The 21,500-nt window shown below is 34.8% G+C and overlaps 1 protein-coding gene across 12 annotated transcripts in view; it reads right to left on the reverse strand.

The window, feature by feature from the left end:
• Nucleotides 1-21,500, reverse strand: part of CAPS2 (calcyphosine 2) — a 64,400-nt gene that overhangs the window by 41,979 nt on the left and 921 nt on the right. Inside the window, exons 1-6 of one of the 12 annotated variants that reach the window (XM_021922610.2) lie at nt 18,212-18,549; nt 14,607-14,716; nt 13,440-13,489; nt 11,698-11,743; nt 9,881-10,057; nt 4,798-4,920 (exon numbers count right to left, since the gene is read on the reverse strand). In XM_021922610.2, the coding sequence (XP_021778302.2) occupies nt 4,798-4,920; nt 9,881-10,057; nt 11,698-11,743; nt 13,440-13,489; nt 14,607-14,687 (477 nt within the window). In that variant the 5' untranslated portion in view covers nt 14,688-14,716; nt 18,212-18,549. Of the gene's footprint in view, nt 1-4,769; nt 4,921-9,880; nt 10,058-10,272; nt 11,383-11,697; nt 11,744-13,439; nt 13,490-14,606; nt 18,551-21,500 lie in introns of those variants that run through there. The other 11 variants (XM_021922609.2, XM_021922611.2, XM_021922619.2 and 8 more) reach the window with 11 other exon arrangements.

Below are 21,500 nucleotides of genomic sequence, written 5' to 3' on the forward strand. Positions count from 1 at the left end.
AGTGCTTCCTTCAGGATCTCTTGTAGGGCAGGCCTGGTGGTGACAAAATCTCTCAGCATTTGCTTATCTGAAAGGATTTTATTTCTCCTTCACTAATGAAACTTAGTTTCGCTGGACATGAAATTCTTGGTTGAAAATTATTTTCTTTGAGAATGTTGAATATTGGCCCCCACTCTCTTCTGGCTTGTAGAGTTTCTGCTGAGAGATCTGCTGTTAGTCTGATGGGCTTCCCTTTGTGGGTAACCTGACCTTTCTCTCTGGCTGCCCTTAACAGTTTTTCCTTCATTTCAACATTGGTGAATCTGACAATTATGTGTCTTGGAGTTGCTCTTCTTGAGGAGTATCTTTGTGGCATTCTCTGTATTTCCTGAATTTGAATGTTGGCCTGCCTTGCTTGGTTGGGGAAATTCTCCTGGAAAATATCCTGCAGAGTGTCTTCCAACTTGGTTCCATTCTCCCCATCACTTTCAGGCACACCAATCAGACGTAGATTTGGTCTTTTAACATAATACCGTATTTCTTGAAGGCTTTGTTCATTTCTTTTTACTCTTTTTTCCCTAAACTTCTCTTCTCGCTTCATTTCATTCATTTGCTCTTTAATCACTGAACTCTTTCTTCCAGTTGATCGAGTTGGTTACTGAAGCTTGTGTGTTTGTCACATAGTTCTCATGTCATGGTTTTCATCTCTATCAGTTCATTTATGGACTTCTCTGCATTGCTTATTCTAGTTATCCATTCATCCATTCTTTTTTCAAGGTTTTTAGTTTCTTTGCACTGGGTACGTAGTTCCTCCTTTAGCTCTGAGAAGTTTGATGGACTGAAGCCTTCTTCTCTCAACTTGTCAAAATCATTCTCCATCCAGCTTTGTTCCATTGCTGGCGATGAGCTGCATTCCTTTGGAGGGGGCGATGCGCTCTGATTTTTTGAATTTCCAGCTTTTCTGCACTGCTTTTTCCCCATCTTTGTGGTTTTATCTGCCTCTGGTCTTTGATGATGGTCACATACTGATGGGGTTTTGGTGTGGGTGTCCTTTCTGTTTGTTAGTTTTCCTTCTGACAGTCAGGACCCTCAGCTGCAGGTCTGTTGGAGTTTGCTTGAGGTCCACTCCAGACCCTGTTTGCCTGGGTATCAGCAGTGGAGGCTGCAGAAGATAGAATATTGCTAAGCAGCAAGTGTTGCTGTCTTTTCTTGCTCTGGAAGCTTCGTCTCAGAGGTGTACCCAGCCGTGTGAGGTGTGAGGTGTCAGTCTGCACCTAGTGGGGGATGTCTCCCAGTTAGGCTACTCAGGGGTCAGGGACCCACTTGAGCAGGCAGTCTGTCCATTCTCAGATCTCCACCTCCATGCTGGGAGAACCACTGCTCTCTTCAAAGCTGTCAGACAGGAACAGCTTTACATCTGCAGAGGTTTCTGCTGCTTTTTGTTTAGCTATGCCCTGTCCCCAGAGGTGGAGTCTACAGAAGCAGGCAGGCCTCCTTGAGCTGCAGTGGGCTCCACCCAGTTCGAGCTTCCCAGTGGCTTTGTTTACCTACTTAAGCCTCAGCAATGGCAGGCGCCCCTCCCCTAGCCTTGCTGCTGCCTTGCAGTTAGATCTCAGACTGCTGTACTAGCAATGAGGGAGGCTCCATGGGCATGGGACCCTCCAGGCCAGGCATGGGATATAATCTCCTGGTGTGCCTTTTGCTAAGACCCTTGGTAAAGTACAGTATTAGGGTGGGAGTTACCCGATTTTCCAGGTGTTGTGTGTCTCAGTTTCCCTTGGCTAGGAAAAGGAATTCCCTTCCCCCTTGCACTTCCCAGGTGAGGCGATGCCTTGCCCTGCTTCAGCTCTCGCTGGTTAGGCTGCACCCACTGACCAGCACCGACTGTCCGACATGCCCCAGTGAGATGAACCTGGTACCTCAGTTGAAAATGCAAAAATCACCCATCTTCTGTGTCACTCGTGCTGGGAGCTGGAGGCTGGAGCTGTTCCTATTTGGCCATCTTGGGCGCCCCCCACTTCATACTATTTTTCACTTTTCCAATTCATCTGAAACTATTTTTATGATTTTTTTAGGTCATATCTAATTGAAATATTGGTAATCATTCAATTCCAATTATATTGTCATGCAGCTATAATGACTAAAATTTACCTTTAGAGGGGCAAATAAAAGAGGTTAAAAAATTAAGAAGTCAAAATAAAGCTTGTTCTGTTTTTAGAATGTAAATTACTGTCATCCCCATTGATCACTCCAATAAATTAAATTAAGATAGATGCTTTGTAACCTTAGAAAAAGTGCTTTATTTAAAACTGAGACAAAATATAAAATAAGAATGTCTAAAGACATATCATAGAAACAAAAAGTAAAACTTGTAAGAAAATTGGAAAAGTTGGGCACAATTATTTAAATGCTATTTAGCCTACACTAAATTTAGGTTTTTTGGGCTTTTTTTTTTTTGAGACAGGGTCTTGCTATGTTGCCCAGGCTGGAGTAAAGTGGCACTACCATGGCTCACTGCAACCTCTGCCTCCTAAATTCAAGAGATTCTCATGCCTCAGCCTCCCGAGTAACTGGGACTACGGGTGTATGCCACCACGGCTGGCTAACTTTTATATTTTTAGTAGAGATGGGGTTTCACCATGTTGGTCAGCCTGGTCTCGAACTTCCGGTCTCAAGTGATCCCCCAGCCTCAGCCTCTCAAAGTGCTGGGATTATAGGTATAAGACACCATGGCCAGCCTTAAATTTAGTTTTAATAATAATGTTAAAACAAAATTTAATAAGAATTTTAGTAAGAATGTTAAAACTAAACTTAAATGTAGGCTAAATAACACTTTTATTTAGCCTAAATTATTATTAAACATTATTATTATTCAACATTATTTAAATGTTATTTAGCCTACACTAAATTTAGTATTTTTGTTTGGTAGAAATTCAAAATGTATAGTTTACACATTTAATATGTCCCACATAAAGCTTACGTTATTTAATGCATCTTGTGTCACTCTCTAAGCTCATGATGCTTTATAAGATTTTTATTTAGTAATAAATTTAAAACAGCAAATAAATGTTTAAAAATTAGCACAACCTAAAAGTAAAGCAAGGTATATTTTTTAATATCGAAGAGTGATTCATAAAGTGGACACTGACTAAAACATTAAAATTATACACAGAAAAGATCCACATCAGCCAAACACAGATGTGTTTACAGATGTAAAACCCAGATAGAAGCCAAAGAGGGGAGATTAATTAACACCATAGAGCCCATGCAGAAAGCCCACCTTGAGTGTTGAAGCTTATAGTGGCTTATACTTTGTAGGAAAGTTTAGAACCCATAGGCACACTGATTTAGAGATCTGTATAAACATAAAGCAGATTAGAAGCAGAAGTGACACTGATACAAGGATCTATCAACACTAAAAAATGAAAAAGGAGCTGGATGAGATGGACACAAAAAATGTAGTTTCATTGCTTCTATTTTCACTTAAGAGGTGTAAAATTAAATAAAGATGTTTTCACCTACATTTTTAAAACAAATTGGTGCTAATTTCAGATGCCTTGAAAGCTTACTCATGTAAACGTTTCCTCAGAGGAAGGAGGAGACAGTTAAATGAGTACTACCAAAATAAAATAAAACTTGATAATGAATTTAGATACATTGCTCCTAATAATGTAGTTGTAAGGAAAAGAAATCCACTAACATCCAGATTGCTTTGAATTACATCAAGAACAATATTCAATGAGCCTTAATAATTGTAACACCCATTTCAAATATAACTTCAGGGATATATCAAAATAAGCCTTATGTGAAACACTATTTTTCCTTAAAAAGTAGCATTTTTTAATTTTTAGGATACTCCTGATAATATTCATTCTATTAAACATAAATACCCAAATAATAATAGGCACCAAAAAGAAAAAAATGTGCATGTGGTTTAAGTAAAAGAACTCACAAATTTGCAACTTAGGACATCCACAGAAAATCAGTTCACATAGTCCAGAGATTGATTATATATTGCTATTAATTCAGACATAATTGATTCTGGATGACTGTGACCCAAATAAAACATATGTTGAATCTCCACTCAATGATAATAGTAATGTAACTAACTAAATCCATATTGCTTTGTTACTATTTATGCTATCAAAACCAGACTTTTCCCAACTTGTGAGCCACCACACTGGCATTCCAACAATCTGTTATAAGTATGCCTAAGACATTAATCATTTGGGTGTCTGAGGTGGTCAGTGACCTCCAGTTCCAAGCAGCTTGGTACCTTTACCCCAGAACATTACAGAAATGTTTTAATTATCTATTTGTGCCAGAACTGGGCTAAACCATACTTGCCAACCTAATTGATTCTGTAAAAGATATAATTGAAAGTTAATATTGAGCATCTGGAGTTTTGTTTCACTTTTCCTAAAAAAGAAAAATAACTTATTTCTGGAATTTCCTTAATTAGCCTGAATGTATCTAATGTTGGTAGCTCACTACTTCAAAAAAAATAACCAGGTTGCTTTTCGGGGGTGAGGAGGTGACACCAAATAAACTCACTAACATAAATAGCAGCCAACTCACATTTTGAACAGTATAAAATAAATGTTTCAAACACCTAAAGACTCAAGACAATTTTCTACAGAATATATACCAAACACAATTCAATCATTTATAAAAACAAGGACTCAATTTTCCATTAATGAATATTCACCCAAGTCCAAATTCAATTGTTGCAATTATTTATTCCATTCAGTCTTTAAAATCTTAGAAAGCAAATTAGATTAATGGCTCACCAAATAAGTAAAAATGCTGACAACTTACTGCATCCAATTTTCTTGCCCTCTGTTGTTTATCGCAAGGGTTGTCCGCATAACCTTGCTGTAAGAGGGCTTTCCTATCCAGAGTTGTAAGGTCATCTGTGTTGGCTTCTTTATGTTGCACGCACTATGCATGAAAGAAATAAATGAAGCATCATACACATATTTAGAATGTTTGTTTTTAACAAAATATGGGAATAGATAACCACGGAATATCTCAGTGACTATTTGTACAGCAGTTAAAAGTACAGGCTCTCAAAATCAGATTGCTTATATTTGAATCCAGCTCTTCCAGTTGCCAGCTAGATGACCTCTCTGTTCTCTGTGTCTCAGTTTACTCATAGATAAAATGTGAATTAATAATAGAAACTACTTCACCAGAAACAAAAAGGATTAAGAGATAATACATGCCCAACACTTTATAAAAACTACTTGACACAGTAGGCATTACATAAAAGTTAGCAACTATTATAATTATTATTGCCCAATTTGAATCTTTGAAAAATTAATAAATGTGGGCATGTCTACTCCATTATAAAACTTAATTCAGAAATAAAATACTAAAAGATGAGTGTAACCTTCGAGGTAAAAGATTATTTGGGATGCTAAAGAGATAAACATCAAATTGTTCTTTGACTATGAGATGTGTTTATGCTACCTCAGCAAAACAAAAAAAAAAGGTTCCAATAAGATAGCAACTTGTCAAAACCTTTACAGATTTCAAGATTTCTTCCTCCCAGGGCTTATTCTTACTTTAGATCTTCCTTGAAAGGTCATACTCTACCTTAATACTCCTCTCTGTCTTTATGACCTTTGATTGCTGTATAAAATTTTGTTATATATTTGTTTAGGCTTTATTGCTTGCCTCTCCTAATGTAAGTTCCATGAAAGCAGGAACCTTGTCTGTCATTTTTATTGCCATATCCCTGGTTGCAGAACAGGATAATACAACGTGAGCACTCGATAAATATTTATTCAATAAACGAATAATGAACCTAGCTTAGGTATTTACTATTTAAAACTCAATTTATGAGGATACTTTATCATTTTATTTGTTTACCCACTAATATACTTCTTTCTAAATAGTGATTTATTTAAACAGGCACCAAAAAATGCTTAGCATTATATAGGTAAATTAAGCAGATTAATTTAATACATATATTCAAATATAAGCAAAGCACTGTATTTTGTTCAGGTTGAAAACACTTTCGAAATAATTTTATTTTGTGTCAGCTTGTTTTCAACCTTTTACAAAAGGAAAACTGACATTTCCACTTAATATTTCAAATTTAACCTCCCAAAAGCAGACTTCTTTACAGTCTTCCCCTACCTCCAGTTAATGGTAACCCTCTTAGGCCAAAAGCCTTAGATCCATTCTTTTTTTATTTTAAAATATTTAATTGACAATAAAAATTGTAAATATGCAGTGTGTACAATATGATGATTTGATATACAGATAGATAATGTAATGATTATCACAATCAAATTAATTAATACATCCATCACCACACATAGTTACCATTTGTATTTGTCTGCGTATGTGTGTGTGTGTGTTGTTAAGACACTTAAAATCCGCTTTCTTATCAAATTTCTAGGAAAACAAATATAGTATGATTAACTATAATCACCACAAATACAGTAGTCCCTCAGAACTTATTTATCGTATAACTGAAAGTTCATATCCGTTGACCAAGTCCCCATTTTCCCAACCCCTCCCCCCGAGTCCCTGGCAACCAATAGTCTACTCTCTGCTTCTGTGGGTTCAACTTTTTTAGAGTCCACATATAAGTGAAAACATAGAGTATTTGTCTTTCTGTGCCTGGTTTAATGTCCTGAAATTAATCCTCGTAAAGTCATTCTTGGTCTTCCCTTTCTCTCAAGTTTACAATTAATCCATTCAAAAATCTTCTTAGCCCTACCTTCAGAATCTATCAACAACATGACTTTGTGAGACACTAAAAGGTTCCAAGTCTGAAGCTACCATCACCTAGGTCCAAGCCATCATCATCAAATTTTGCCTCGATTATTGTGACAGCCTCCTCAAAGGTCTTCCTGCTTTCATCTTTGTCCTATTCTCAATAAAGACCATCCTCAAAAGAACAAAGTAGCTTTCTGCCTCACAGAAAAAGACAAAGTCCTTACATGGCTTGTGTGACCTCCCTGAGCTGCCTCCCAAACTCCCTTTAACTCTCTGACCAACCTCCTTCCATCTCTCCCTTGTTCTCCCTCTTCTGACCACACTGTCCTCCTCAATATTTTTTAAACTCCCTTACTCATGACACAGAGTTTCTCCTGACTAGCTTGCTCCTCAGGTGTGTGCTAAAATGCTATCTTATCTAAAGGTCTCCCCTGTGATCCTATACAAATTGCTATCCCATACCCAAAGCCCTGACTTTCCTAGATCCCTTCTATACACCATACTTTTCACGTGTGTCATACTAGCTGGGTTGACCGATTAATCATTCCATTGATTGATGTTTTTTTCTCCTTGCCATTTCCTTCCATTAGGATATAAGCTCTTTAGAGGCAGAAATTTTTGTCTGTTTTATTCACTGACTTACCCCCAGTGCCTGGACAGGGATATTGCGTAAAGTTAAGCACTCAGCAACTATTTGTTGAAAGAATAAATAATAAATGAATACATTATATTGATCATTTATACAATTAAAAAGGTTTCTTTAGAGTGAAGAAAGAGATATTTGAAATGAATAATAAGTACAATTAGGAAATTAAGATTATTTTCAACAAAATTGAAGTTTAATGATTTTCATGTTTAATTTCAAGATGTTTCATTATTTTAAAAATAGACATGTACACATAAATTTGCATTTTAGGTAACAAAACAATCTGATAACAAGAGATTCATCAGCTTTTATAGTAAGTGGAAGGAAAACTCAACAAAGGAAATTTACCATTAGAATTGCCATGGTTTGGATGTTTGTCCCCTCTAAACCTCATGTTGAAATTTCATCCCCAATGTCGGAATGGTGTTTGGGTCATGGAGGTTGATCTCTCATGATCAGTGTTGTCCCTTGGAGGTGAGTGAGTTTTCATTTTATTATTTCCCAAGAGTGCTGGTTGTTCAAAAGAGCCTGGCACCTCCACGTGCTCTCTTGTCTCCTATCTTGCTAAGTGATCTCTGCACATGCTGGCTTCCCTTCACCTTCCGCCATGAGTAGAAGCAACCTGAAGCTCTTAACAGGTCCCCAATCTTCAGCTTTCTAGCCAACAGACTCATGAAGCCAAATAAACCCTTCTTTCTTCATAAATTACCCAGCCTCAGGTATTTCTTTACAGCAACACAAAATGAACTAAGACAAGAATCAAGCAAAGTCAAACTTCTATTTTACAGTTCAACTGATTATCAGTTGACTCATGTATCAGACTGATTAGTTAGCAACTATAGCCTTTAGTGATTGCCTTGGATCCTAAATATTTCTAATCTGAGCTTTGCTTTACCAGTAAAGAGAATCAATTTACATGTTGATCCCTGCTTTAAAGAGGGGCTTATATTTCTGATATCAGGGATGTCTTCTATTTCCAGAGATTACTAGTGTTAATTCATATAATTGTAATAGAATTTACTAATAGGCCACTTATATAGCAGTTTTGATTCTCATAATGGTATAATTTAAAAAGACATCAAATAAGTTCCTCAAACCCCTTAAGCACAAAATTATTATACAGAATCTACAGAAATGCTTTTTAACTAGAAGTTCTTCTAAAGGAACCACTAAAAACATATTAAACTTAATAATTTCACACCTTTAATATAGATTCTAAAAATCAAAGCAGCAAAACAGCATATTTTCCAGAAGAATTTAGGTGCATATTGGCTTCTATAAAACTCTTTATTCTTACTATATAAATACTTACCAATTTTATGGAAAATCTGCAAATAAAATTTGTTTTTCTCTTAAACCAAAAATAAAAGAAGTCCTCATTTGAATTTGCACTCAAGGAAATAAAAGTTTTACTTAAAAAATATTTTGAACCATTTTCCTGCCATTCAGTAAAGCATGTGCTTACAGAAACCTTCATTCTGTTTTCCCAATATCTATACAGTGATCTAAATATCACTTTGTATATCTTGCAAACAATACATGGTGAGATGCTAAAAGGTTATGAAATTATCTTGCCTAGTATTATAGACACCAGATTATCATATTTCTGTGTTTATATTTGGGTCTACAAAAATGTTTTTAAAATAAGAAAGACTAAATAATCCCATTAATTTTGTTACTCTTTCAGCTAAACACTATGTAATTTATTTAATTCTAGATAGTTTCTACCGGGTTAAAAAATAGTTGACATGTCACACCTACTTATAAATTTATTATTTTTTAGCTACAGAAAAATGCTAAGCAAATACAACATTAAAACCATCCTGAAAACACATTATTCTTACAAAAAGTTAACTGAATTAAAAATTCTATCTATATATTCTCTTCTTTATGGCCAGTAGTATCCTATTTTTCAAATTATTCCTTCCAAAAATCAAGACTGACTTTTTATGTATGATTATGAAAGCCATTACAATTATTATGTTTATTATTATATTCATTAATAATGAATTTATACCCAATTAATATTACATAAAACATAACAATTTCAGCAATTCATGATGTTAAAAAACCACTTCCCATAATGTGACAAAAGACAGTAATGAAGTGATAGTAGTTTTTGCACAAAACAGACTATAAAGTCTCAAACTACTTATCAATTTTAAAATATAGACTCTCAGACCAACTGAGTTCAAGACAGCTACATCAACAAAATACGTAATACTGTCTTATTTCTAATCCCAAGGTACGTGAAAAACTTCTATCAGAGAAAAAGTGACTAAACTATATGGCTATAACTTTTTTGTCAGAAAATGATTACAATAACCCGTTAAATTTGTTGTGAAGAACAAACTAGCTAATATAACTAAAATATTTACAACAGTCCTTGATAAACAGAAATAAATGTTAGCTATTATACTTATTATGACTAAATAGCAAGACATGTCACCCAAAAAGAGATTTCTATAATACATGCAGTTTTCTTTAAATTTAATTAGAATTTTTTAAAGCCTCATACATTACCTTTTCATCTATCTTGTTTGTTGGAGACTGTTGATGTGTAACATTTGAGTTTGTATTCTCTGCATCTATCTGACTATACTGCTTATAGCCCTCTTTCTTTTCCGTTTTATATTGCTGATATTTTAGTTTATATTTGTCTGTTGGTGCTGGCAAATTTTCAGGTATCATGTTCTGATCCTATAGGTAAAAAGAAAAAAGAATGCTGTCAGAAAAAAATTACTAATTTTCCTTATTGGAATTAACAGGTTTATCATTTATCTTAGCATTTACTCCTTAAAAATGACCATTATAGTCAATGTTCTAAGCAGAGATAGTATTTAAGACATTCAACTGGTATAGACAGCATCACTGACCAATCAGAGCAGACAGAACTGCTAAGAATGGGCACTTACCTTAAATACTAGTAAGCTTGTACCCTGTTTCCTAGCTGAAGATCCATTCTGGTTCCAATAGCATTTAAGAGGAGAAAAATTGATTTATCTTTCTTCTTAGGATTTTTAGATAAGCTTTTCTTCTGCCTCAGAAGAACTCCACTGTTAATCTTTCTTTTCATAATAGACATAGCAATTGAAGATCACTAATACTGAGCATTGGTTGTCATTTCTAGAATATCAAGATATTCTATTTGCAAACATGGAAACATTTGCAAATAAAATCTGTTTTTCTCTTAAACCAAAAGTAAACAAATGTCCTCATTTGAATTTGCATTCAAGGAAATAAAAGTTTTACTTAAAAAATACTTTGAACCATTTTGCTGCCACTCAGTAAAGCATGTGCTTACAGAAAACTTCATTCTATTTTCCCAATAGAAAACAGTGACCTAAATATTATTTGGTTCCCTACCATATTTCCATGGGAGTGAGAGACAATGGAGTCAGTGGATAAGAGAAATCTAAAAGAAGTGCTATACAAATACAAGGGCATACTGTATTGACCCAGGGAGGGACAGACACTCCAAAAGGAGCTTTTTTATACAGCCAGTCCAATCCTTGAAAAGTGTTGAGGATATCCATGTCTAACCCAGAGAAGGATGAAGCAAAGCTTCAGGATATTATTCATGCAGTTTTCCAAAATGAAGCTAAGAACATGAATAGAGTCAGCTATATGAAAAGACTAACAAAAACAGAAAAGCCCTACTCCTATACTAGTCAGGATTTATATTCACATTGTGAACAAAACACTAGATATGTTTGAAGCATAAACATGTCCCAAGGAGACAACTTGGAATGAGCATAGCTACTTACTCCATAGTATCCCAGTAGCCTAAAGTATGAATCAGTTTCCAGGAAAGCAGTCTTACATTGCTAAACTAGCAATATCTGATCTAAGAGTTTGCCATATTTTAAAAAATTCCTCAATTCCATATTAGGATATACCTGTACTTTACTGATTTCAAAAAAAATTTTAAAATACCAATTTCAATGTGTGACAAGATGTAAAACAAGTAAAAATCATTTCACTAACATTATGGTTTGGTATTCTAACACATAAAATATTTAAACTTGGCAAAACATCGATTGAACATAACAAAATTTTTTAATTTTATTGAGATTAAATCCAGTGCTAATAATGCATACTATAATTCTGAAAATTGATAAGCAAATAAATACTAGCCAATTTATTTAGATGATGCTGAGTATATGGAGTTTGACATGGTGTGACCCAACCAAGAGTAGAAGATGAATTTGGCGGGTTTGCTGTACTAAGTGGAATATATGAAAAATTGTCCTAAAAAATAAAATTAATGATACTTCTTATATTCTATGTGTAATATTATGTTTTAATGTTTATTATATTAAATACTAAATAAAAATTACCTCATCATCAGAGTCAACAAGGCTTCCCAAATCAAGTCGTGGGACCCTGAAAGAAATAATCTATGTATCTCGTAACTTTTTAACATGAAATTTTAACAACTGCAAATCTTATGTGTTACATCTTTTATAAACAGGTACACTGAAACCAATGGTGCCGTGGCTTCTACTGGCTTGTGATAGGCTTTTGTTAAATGCTCAGTAATTTTTCAAGCTGGTTGTTAAACCCATCCATCATTAAAAATATATATAAATTTACAATTAAGTTATATTAAAAATAAATACTCAAAATTCATCACTTCCCGATGATTTCACTGTACTTTGCTATTATCTGTGCTCTAGAGATTATCTATGTCTATCCTATCTCTATGGTAGTTTAATAGTGTGCACCTCTTTCCAATTCTGTGCTCAGTGATGTCATATAGGTACGCTGAAATCAGCCTTGGTGGGATTATTTACACTGCAATTGGCAAATGCTATGAATAGGACTTGGTTTAATATTTGGTTGATTTCTGAAACTGTAACAAATGTTGGAGAAAAATGTTAACAATGCAGATTCAACCTAAAATTATATCATGTCTATACCTGTCACACAGTGAATAGCCTCAAAACACACTGAAGAAATGTGGTTTTATATTCAAAACTATTATTTGACTCAGCAAAGAAATCACTCATGTCACTTTTTAAAGTAAATAAAAATATTAACCAATATTCATGCTGGAACTACACAGGTTCATCAATTGCAACCATAGGTTAGCTAGGGATACAGAGTTCAGCAAAAAAACAGAGAGACAATTATGTGAAAATCTACTGGCTATATGGAATCTACAAGAGAGACTATATATTTGATTAATATTTGTAAATTGATTGCTACATGTCCTTTATATCAGTAAAAGCTACAATCAACTTAATATATGCTTAAATTTCTTTATAATAAACAAGTAAAATTTACAATAAACTTATAATACACTTTCAGAAAACCAGTCCTTAAACTTTTCTCTGTACACAAACAACACAGCCATTGTTACATACTCAATATCTTGGATCTAGTGCTTGCCCCTAACTCTATTCTTTATGTCAAGATGAGCACACAGGTAATCTGTCACACAGAACCACATAAATGTTGATGTTTATTCATTTTGATCTTCAGAAATGTCAATACTCTCTGGTTTAGCCTAGTAAATTACTAAGTTTTTAAATTTGTATTTTTAAAGAGCCTCTATAATCTAAAATACTTGAAAGAATAGAAAAATCGTATTATTTCAAATTTTAAAAGTCAAAATAACATATAACATAAAACACAAATTAATATATTCTAAACCAAAAATAAAATAATTTTAAGATTGATAAAATTGTCATATTCCTCAAAATTAAAACAGACATAATTATCCTTAAATTCATGTCAACTATATGAATTATACAAGGATAAACATTTACATATCTCTTTAATAAATGCATATAGTTGAATTTTCCAAATGAAATAATATTTTCACTTTTTCAGGAAAATGTAAAACATATTAAGGAAAATAAAAAAACCAAAGAAGTATTACCTATAATTCTACCATCTTATCACAAAAGCTATTTTAATTTTGGTATAGTAATTTTCAGGCTATCCATATGTGTATAGATTTTTCTGTGGTTCACAATCATAGCTACATATATAATTTTGCTTTCTTTTTTAATTAGTCAATGTATGATAAATATGTGCCCATTAAACAGTCCAAATGTGAAGAAACATAACTTACACTGGTGGGCAAGAATGCCGGTTTGTCCATGATTCAGAAGTCCACCTTTGCTTTAATTTAAAAAAAAAAATTTGAATCGGTATGAACATGAATATACCCTTTATACTTTAAGAGATATACAATGAGTCAATGCAATAAGGCTAATTATATTTTTTCTCAGTAAACGCCATATAATAAATGTGTATTAAGCCCCTTCCTACTGTGCTTGAGACACAGATAAAACGGCAAGCAAAACAGATAATCCCCACCCACATAGCACTCTGCTGGAGACGTTCTCTCAGATAAACAGTAATGGGAAAAATCAGACTGTAACAGAGTAACTACATAGCAGTATACCCAACCTACTCTAGGGAATTTGGGAAGCTTATTTTTGTTTGTTTGTTTTGTTTTGTTTTTTTCTTAAGGCAACCTTTAACAGGAGTTCTGAAAGATAAGGAGGAGTTAGCCAGATGAAAAGAGAAGAAAGAAAATTGATTCAGCTAGGAAACAACTTGTGCTGCACAGGCCTCCAGATAAGAGTCAGCATTTGGAAAGGGGTAAAATCCAGAGTGTGAGGGGGGTAGGGCCAAGTTGTTACCTTATAGTACAAGTTAGGGAACTTGGACCTTGTTTTTAAGGTAATGGGAAGACAGTGAAGGGTTTGAGAAAGAAAGTAACAAACACATGCTTGTGTTTGTCAACATTCCATCTTGTTGCCAAAAACATTGTGCAAGGCATGAAAATTACAACAAGCTTAGCCACCATGAAATAGAAGATATATATGAGTCTTAGGAGAACTTCAAGTTAAAAAAAAATAGAAAATAATTCACCCATCAGCACTTACACCCTATTTCTGAAATGTTACCTGACTTGTGCTTTTTTTGTGATATTGGTAGCAACTGTAAAAATTACATTCTACTTTTTGTCTTTTTTTATATTTTCCTTAAACAGATACTCTTAAATAACAATAATTATACAATAAGTTTAATTTTAAAAAATAAAACTAATTCAAGCAGTGGCAAATTTTCAAGTAATTATTATCTTCAATTTTGGTGGTTCCATTCTTCAAATCTAGAAAATGCTGATCCTAAATATCTGTAAATATAAGTAATCACAAAACACAAAGAAAAGATCAAAAAATTATTTAATAAGTCATCCTGAAAGAAGAAAATTATATAGTTCACATACTTGTAGTGGCCTCTTTCTTCCAAAGAATGGCTGAATTTGGCTCCTAGAAGTGGCAGCAACTCCTTTAACCTCTAAATCCATTCAAGTTCCTGTATTTATCATGCAGTATACTTTGAAAAAGGTAGAGTAAATGTTAAATGATAATTCCTACTCTAATTTTAAATAAGTCATACAAATTACCCAACAAGTTTACCTGGAAAAAAATCATATGGTTAATCACTTTTGGTGCTTTTACCAATATCAACTTTTTGTAGGGCAATCACATTATGCCCTGTGTTAGCATGAATAATGGGCCCCCAAAGAAGGCCATGTCTTAATGCTCAGACCCTGTAAATATACCACCTTACATGACAAAAAGGACTTCAGATGTGTTTGAATTAAGAATTTTAAGATGGGGCGATTATCCTGGATTCTCTGGTGGGCTCAGTGTAACCAGAATCCTTATAAGAGGGAAGCAGAAAGAACAGAGTGAAACAGAGAAGATGTAAGGATGGAAGCATACGACAGAGAGGGGTGAAGATGTCAAGCATTCTGGTTCTGAAGATGGAGGAAGAGGTCATGAGCAGCCTCCAGAAGGCAGAAGAGGCAAGGAATGGATTTTCCTCTGGTGCTTCCAGAAAGAACCTGCCCTGTTGACAGCCTGATTTTAGCCCCTTAAGACGAATGTTGTACTTCTGACCTCCAACTATAAAATAAATTTATGTTGTTTTAAACCACTAAATTTAAATTTTTTTCACAGCAAAAATAGAAAACCAATGCATCTCCCTCTTCTGTACTACCACCATGAGATATACCTTTATTTCCTTTACTCATTTCCCAAACCTTTATGAGTTTCGGTTTTGCCAGAGTAGCCTGATGAAAATACTTTTAACAAGCAGTATTCTTCATCTAGAACAAAGAATAAAATGGAGTAAATGGTCCAATTAGTAATAATGTGGTGATTGGTAAAAATGCTTACAAAAGGATGTTGAAAGTAATCAATTTGCAAATATGTACAAAATAAAAATCAAATGAATACATTTCATTGAAATTTTGTATATTTTATACTTCACCTTTATATTACTAAGGATAATTTCACATTTAGATATTTATTCATACTTTCTTTTTCTATAGTCTTGGATTTATTTTAACAATAAATTATTTCTGTTTTGTTTTTTAAAGGAAAGAGAGCATGGCATCCTGCCAGCTTAGAATTAGACATACATTGTAATCCTGATTTTTGCCACTTTCACATAATTTAAGTTTGAGTAAAAAATCTTTATGAACCAATGTTTCTACATAATAGGTAAAATGAATTTAATGTTAGTACTTTTCCTGTTAGAATAATGTAACATTCAATAAATGGTAGCCATCATTATTATTAAAATATATTTTTATTTCATGGCCAATGAAATCTTACCTGAAAGATATCCCAATTCCTTACTAACTTATCTATATGGTTCTCTTCACCCCATCCCTAGAGCCTCTTCCTCTAAAAATTCCTTGCCATAAGCCTAGAATTCCACTCTAAGTCAAGTCAGGAGACTTATCAACCAATAGTAAACATATTCTGGAAAAAAAATACAAATCATTAGACTCAAAAATTCTCCTATAGCACTACAGATGGCTTTCTTTCCAGAGCTATTTTTCACAAAGAAGCAACTTTTAAAAGCTGCTATTGTTTTGTTTTGGAGGCCAGGGTTAGGTTGGTTGTTTAATCACACAAATTATTGTATTTGCAATGATGATTACTCGCTAACCAACCCAAGTTGAGATAAGGATGCTGAACAATCAGCAAAGTGATTTTCTCCACACATTAGTCTCTCAATTGTTTATATCCTAGTAACAGTTATAGCTATTTCAAATCACTATAAGTCATTTCAAATCAGTATAATTTATTTGCAAATTTAAAAAGCAGCAACATTTAAATCCTCAAATGTCCAGGACCCCTAGTTCCTCTACTTCCCCAATCAGGACAGTCTTCACTCTTCACTGTCATTAGATTTTCATTTCCCTAATAAACTGTCAAGACCATGAAAGTTCGTGTCTCCTGCCCTTAATAAAGCATAGGTAGTAAATATTTAATCAATAGTAAATTAATGCATAGCAAAATACATGTATACATTTTACACATATTCTTAGATTCCTTTCATTTCTCTGCATCTAACTGTAACATAATCACAAGGCCAACATATAAATTCTATCTTCAATTAGATAAGATGTTTAAAGCATTGCATTGTAACTATTAGTCCTTAATGCTAGACTGTAAGCCTCATATTTGCTCACCCTATGTCTCAGGATTTAGAAAGCCCACAATGTAGTAGGAACTTAACAAATGTTTTTTAAATAAGTAAAGTCACTTAATTCAGAATGCCATAACACAAAAGTGGTTAACTTAGATATAGTAAGAGTATTCAAAGGGCAATGCCGTCATATATGGAACACTTCCGCATCTGTAGAATTAGAGCAGTCAGGCAATTGACACCCTATGTAGATGATTTTAAGATTTTGACAGGGCTTCAAAGACAAAAACAGCTCAACCTTCTGATTTTCAAACCGAGCCAGCTGAGACCCAGAAAAGTGAACTGTACTTTGCTAAATGGTTTGCCAGTTATTGCAGACCCGAATTCACTACTTGGGTTTCAGATCTCTTTTCAGTACTACATCCTCACTGGTACAGGTAGCAGAAGAATTCGAGGGGAATTAGCTGTATGGACTAAAGAATTAGAAATCTAAACTTGGTGGCACAGGAATCAGCAAACAACTGGCTGTGAGCAAATCTTTGAAACCTATGCCAAGGGTTGTCTTTGTCGTTAAGCACTGAATATCCAGCTGGGCTATATTGGAGCTAGGGAGTAGCAAAAGAAAGGAAGGGATAGCACTTCTAAATGGCTTCTTTCCCCAAATAGCTGCATGTCATGGGGTGATATTGCTAGCATATAATAAATACTGTTGGCTAATGTCTTTAGCGCTACCAAAAATAACTGAACACACTTCCCATTTCCCTCATTTTTTTTTTTTAAGGATGACTATTTCCACTTCCAATTATTATCCCTTCTCTCTTGGTAGTATTACTGGCTATCATGTTACTTATACCAAATCAGAAAAAAAATGAAAAAAAAAACTGATTTAATTCAGCTCATAAATAAGGAAAAAAGAAAGAGCTGTAAATACAATTAGTATTTAAGCTACATGAAGGTAGGGACAAAGTCTATGTTGGATCCCACACGACTACAGACCCAGATATCTGAATTCAAACTTAGGTCATTCCTAATTTCAAACAAAACAGAGTAACACCTTTTTCACCCACATCACTCCCCTGGCTCCCAAATTATATTATACTTCAGAGCACCTGCAGTGTAGCAGAAGGAATTCCCCATCCCCTACCTATCTGGGATTCCTGCACAGGACAAGCGAGGGGCACAAGAGACAGCTAGCCTGATTTCACCTAACAGCTCAGTAAGAAGAGGTTCAGAGTTAGAAGGGCTGGAAAAATAACTAGCGCGATTCCTCCAAAAACCGCCTTCAGAAAGCTTCAGACAGGAGAGTCTGGTCAGTCCAGGCCTGAGTCTGCAGGTTGCCCGGCAACTGGCGCCGCAGCGCAGGGCCTCTGATTACACTCTCACCTCCAGGGACGAAAAGGTGGTCGGCCCAAGTCCCTTGTACGTTCTACGGCACTTCCTGCCCCCGCCAATCTGCCTCCTCAGTTCCGCGTCTGGCTGACCGGAACTGAGCGTGTGGCCGAAGACCCCGCCACGCTCTGAGAAGTACTTGCTGGCTGGAAAACCCAAAAGGGTGAAATCTCTGCAGCAGCCGCCAGAGCTTCCCAGGGAACTGGCTCCGCGGCGCCCCTAAACCCCGGCGAGGAGCCGGAGCGGACTCGCTCACCTGCGCTTCTCCTGAGCAGGGAAAGGACCAAAGCCCGGCCCGGATCCACGGCGATTGTTGTGTAATTCTTTGTCTAATTGAATTTTATTTAGCATATTTCATAATGCACCTGTCTGTGCGCAGGGCCCAGAATGATGTTTTGAGGGGAAGAAATTTAAGCATATGCTGCAATATCTGTCTCAAGGAGCTTGCACTATGTTTTTAAAAAAGACTGCAATATATTATACAGAGATTATAGATATTAGACTGGATATTACTTTAAATTTGTGTGACCATGTACATATAGATGATTACATGAATAATTGCATATACATGTATGTGTATTTGTGTGTATATATAATTAAAAATTAAAATGATGTATGGAAAGGGCAAAGGCCTAGATATCAAGAAACCTACATTTTATTCTTTGCCTTTTTTTTTTTTTTTTTTTTTTTTTTTTTTGAGGCGGAGTCTGGCCCTGTCGCCCACGCTGGAGCACGGTGGCGCGATCTCGGCTCACTGCAACCTCCACCTCCCAGCTTTAAGCGATTATCCGGCCTCAGCCTCCCAAGTAGTTGGGATTACATGCGCCCGCCACCACACCCGGTTAATTTTTTGTATTTTTAGTATAGACAGGGTTTCACCATGTTGGCCAGGCTGGTCTCGAACTCCTGACCTCAGCCTCCCAAAGTGCTGTGATTACAGGGATGAGCCACCACGCCCGGCCCAAATATTTGTATGTATGCTCTGTACACAGTGTCTTGGCATCTACTCCTCATCTATAAAGGGAAAAAGCTGGTTTGAGATAATTCCAAGGTTCTACTCCACTCTAACATGCACTAACTTTCCTAAATTACACAGCCAAGAGTCAGATATTCAAATTAGAAGTAAGAGTGTATGAAGGTTAATCCAGTTCTTTCATAATCCTGTTTTTCTAATCTGCAGTAACTTTTCAAAATTATCTCCCCTCAAAATGTATGTATCAAAACATGAATATTTCCAGTATTTCCTGGAGCCAGTTTGGGAATAAAAATACAAATAAATTTTTAAAGTATAAAAGTAGTGAAGTAAATGAGGTATAATGTAATCACTCTGTATTTTTCTGCTGTACTCCATAAAATTAATCCACCAATTACCCCCACATAGAAAGAAAAGCAAAAATAAATAGCAGAAAACACACATAAAAATAAAACAGAAAACTAAATTTAACTTTTAAAAAGTTATAAAAGACCTTAAAAATTCTGGTGCCCCAGCTAAACTTGTCCATTCCACAAATAGATGTTCAAGAAAATAACATTAGGACATGCACAAAGTCTAATCCCGGCAATTAGACTTTTTACACCTAAATTGTTTTAGTATTTCTGAATATAGCTGTCTACGCCATTGGGAACATGGTCTAAAAAACATAATGTATACAATTCAGACATTTTGTTATAAACGTCTATTAGAAGAGCAATAATCTTGGATTATGTTTTGACTATATATACTCTACTTTTGCCAATCTTTAAATCCATTACTTTATGAAATTCCTGTTGTTGTTATAGGCAGTTAATTTCTCTATACACTAAATGAAACTAAACTAGCTGTTAACCTTTATCCTTATTAAACTTATCCCTATCAACCTTTCCTGTTTTGCAGTTCCAAAATAGTTTGCATTTGAAGCTCAACTTTAAATTTTCATTTACTTGATCATTCATTAATGCATTCAACATTCACTGAGTACCTGCTACTTGAAAATATTTTACTTTATATTTGCATTTATTTGTTCATTCTGCCACTTATGTATTTGACAAACATCCACTGAACACCTTCTATCTTCACATAAACCCAATGTTAGAAAAAGTGAAATATATAAGCCTACCCAGTATTTCCTTTTATACGATTAAGTCAAAAATATTTATTGAGCCCCTCATATGTATATATACATATATATAACAATTAAAATATAGTTTCTGCTCTCAAGAAGCTTACAGTTGTATACCACATTATTAGAAAGTTAAAGAGAACTCATTTGTTTATTCAACCAATTTTTATTGAGGGTCTAAAGGTTCAGTTCCTGTTCAAGGTGCTAGAGATATAGCAATGAAGAAAACAAAGCCACTGTTGTGGTGAAGGTTACAACCTGATAGAGAAGGCAGATGTTAAAAAAATAAATAACATAAATTCAGGAGGTAATTAATGCAATGAAGAAGACTAAAACAGGTTAAGTGGATAGACAGTGACAGATAGGAGATGTAGAATGATCAGGGAAGACTTCACTTGAAGGGAACTCTATAAAGAGCATTACAGGCAAAAGTAACAGCAAGTGCAAAGGAGCTGAGGTGAGGGCATCCTTATCAAGCTGATGGACGTGGCCCATGCAGAATAAGCCAGGAGAGAATGCAGGAAAGAGGCCAGAGAACTAGCCATGGTCAGATTATGTAGTGTCTTTTGGGCCATACCTAGGACTTCAGATTTTTTATTGTGGCCCCCCATAGTAACGGAAGCCAAGTCTTTAAAAGTTCTCTCTCTCTCTCTCTGTATATACACATATGTATATGTACATGTGCCTATAGACATCTGTATCTCTGTGTGTAGATGTATATATGTCCATAGGCATACATACATATACACATATGTGTACACACAATTTATATAGAGAACTTTACATATATAAATGTATGTGTGTATATACACACACATATGTGTATATGTATATGAGTATATGCCTATAGACATCTGTATATCCAGGAAGAGACCTATATGTATAGACACATGCAGGTGTACATATCTGTATCGATTTATCTATCTGTATACCTACACACAAACATATACACATACACGTGCATATGTTCATGTCTTTGGGTGTGGGATATCAGAAGCTCAGTTTGAACTATGTATGTGATAAGAAAGTAGTATATACAGCAATTCTACATTAGCTGGTAGTAGACTAGAAATATATTATCTATTGCCCAGTAGAATTTCCATTAGGATCCTTGCAATTTTCTTTTTTTATATTCTAATTTTCTTTTTATTTTTAAAAAGATAACAGCCGCATCAAAGTAGTTT

Source organism: Papio anubis, chromosome 9 (genome assembly GCF_008728515.1).
Source record: "Papio anubis isolate 15944 chromosome 9, Panubis1.0, whole genome shotgun sequence".
Taxonomy (NCBI): domain Eukaryota; kingdom Metazoa; phylum Chordata; class Mammalia; order Primates; family Cercopithecidae; genus Papio; species Papio anubis.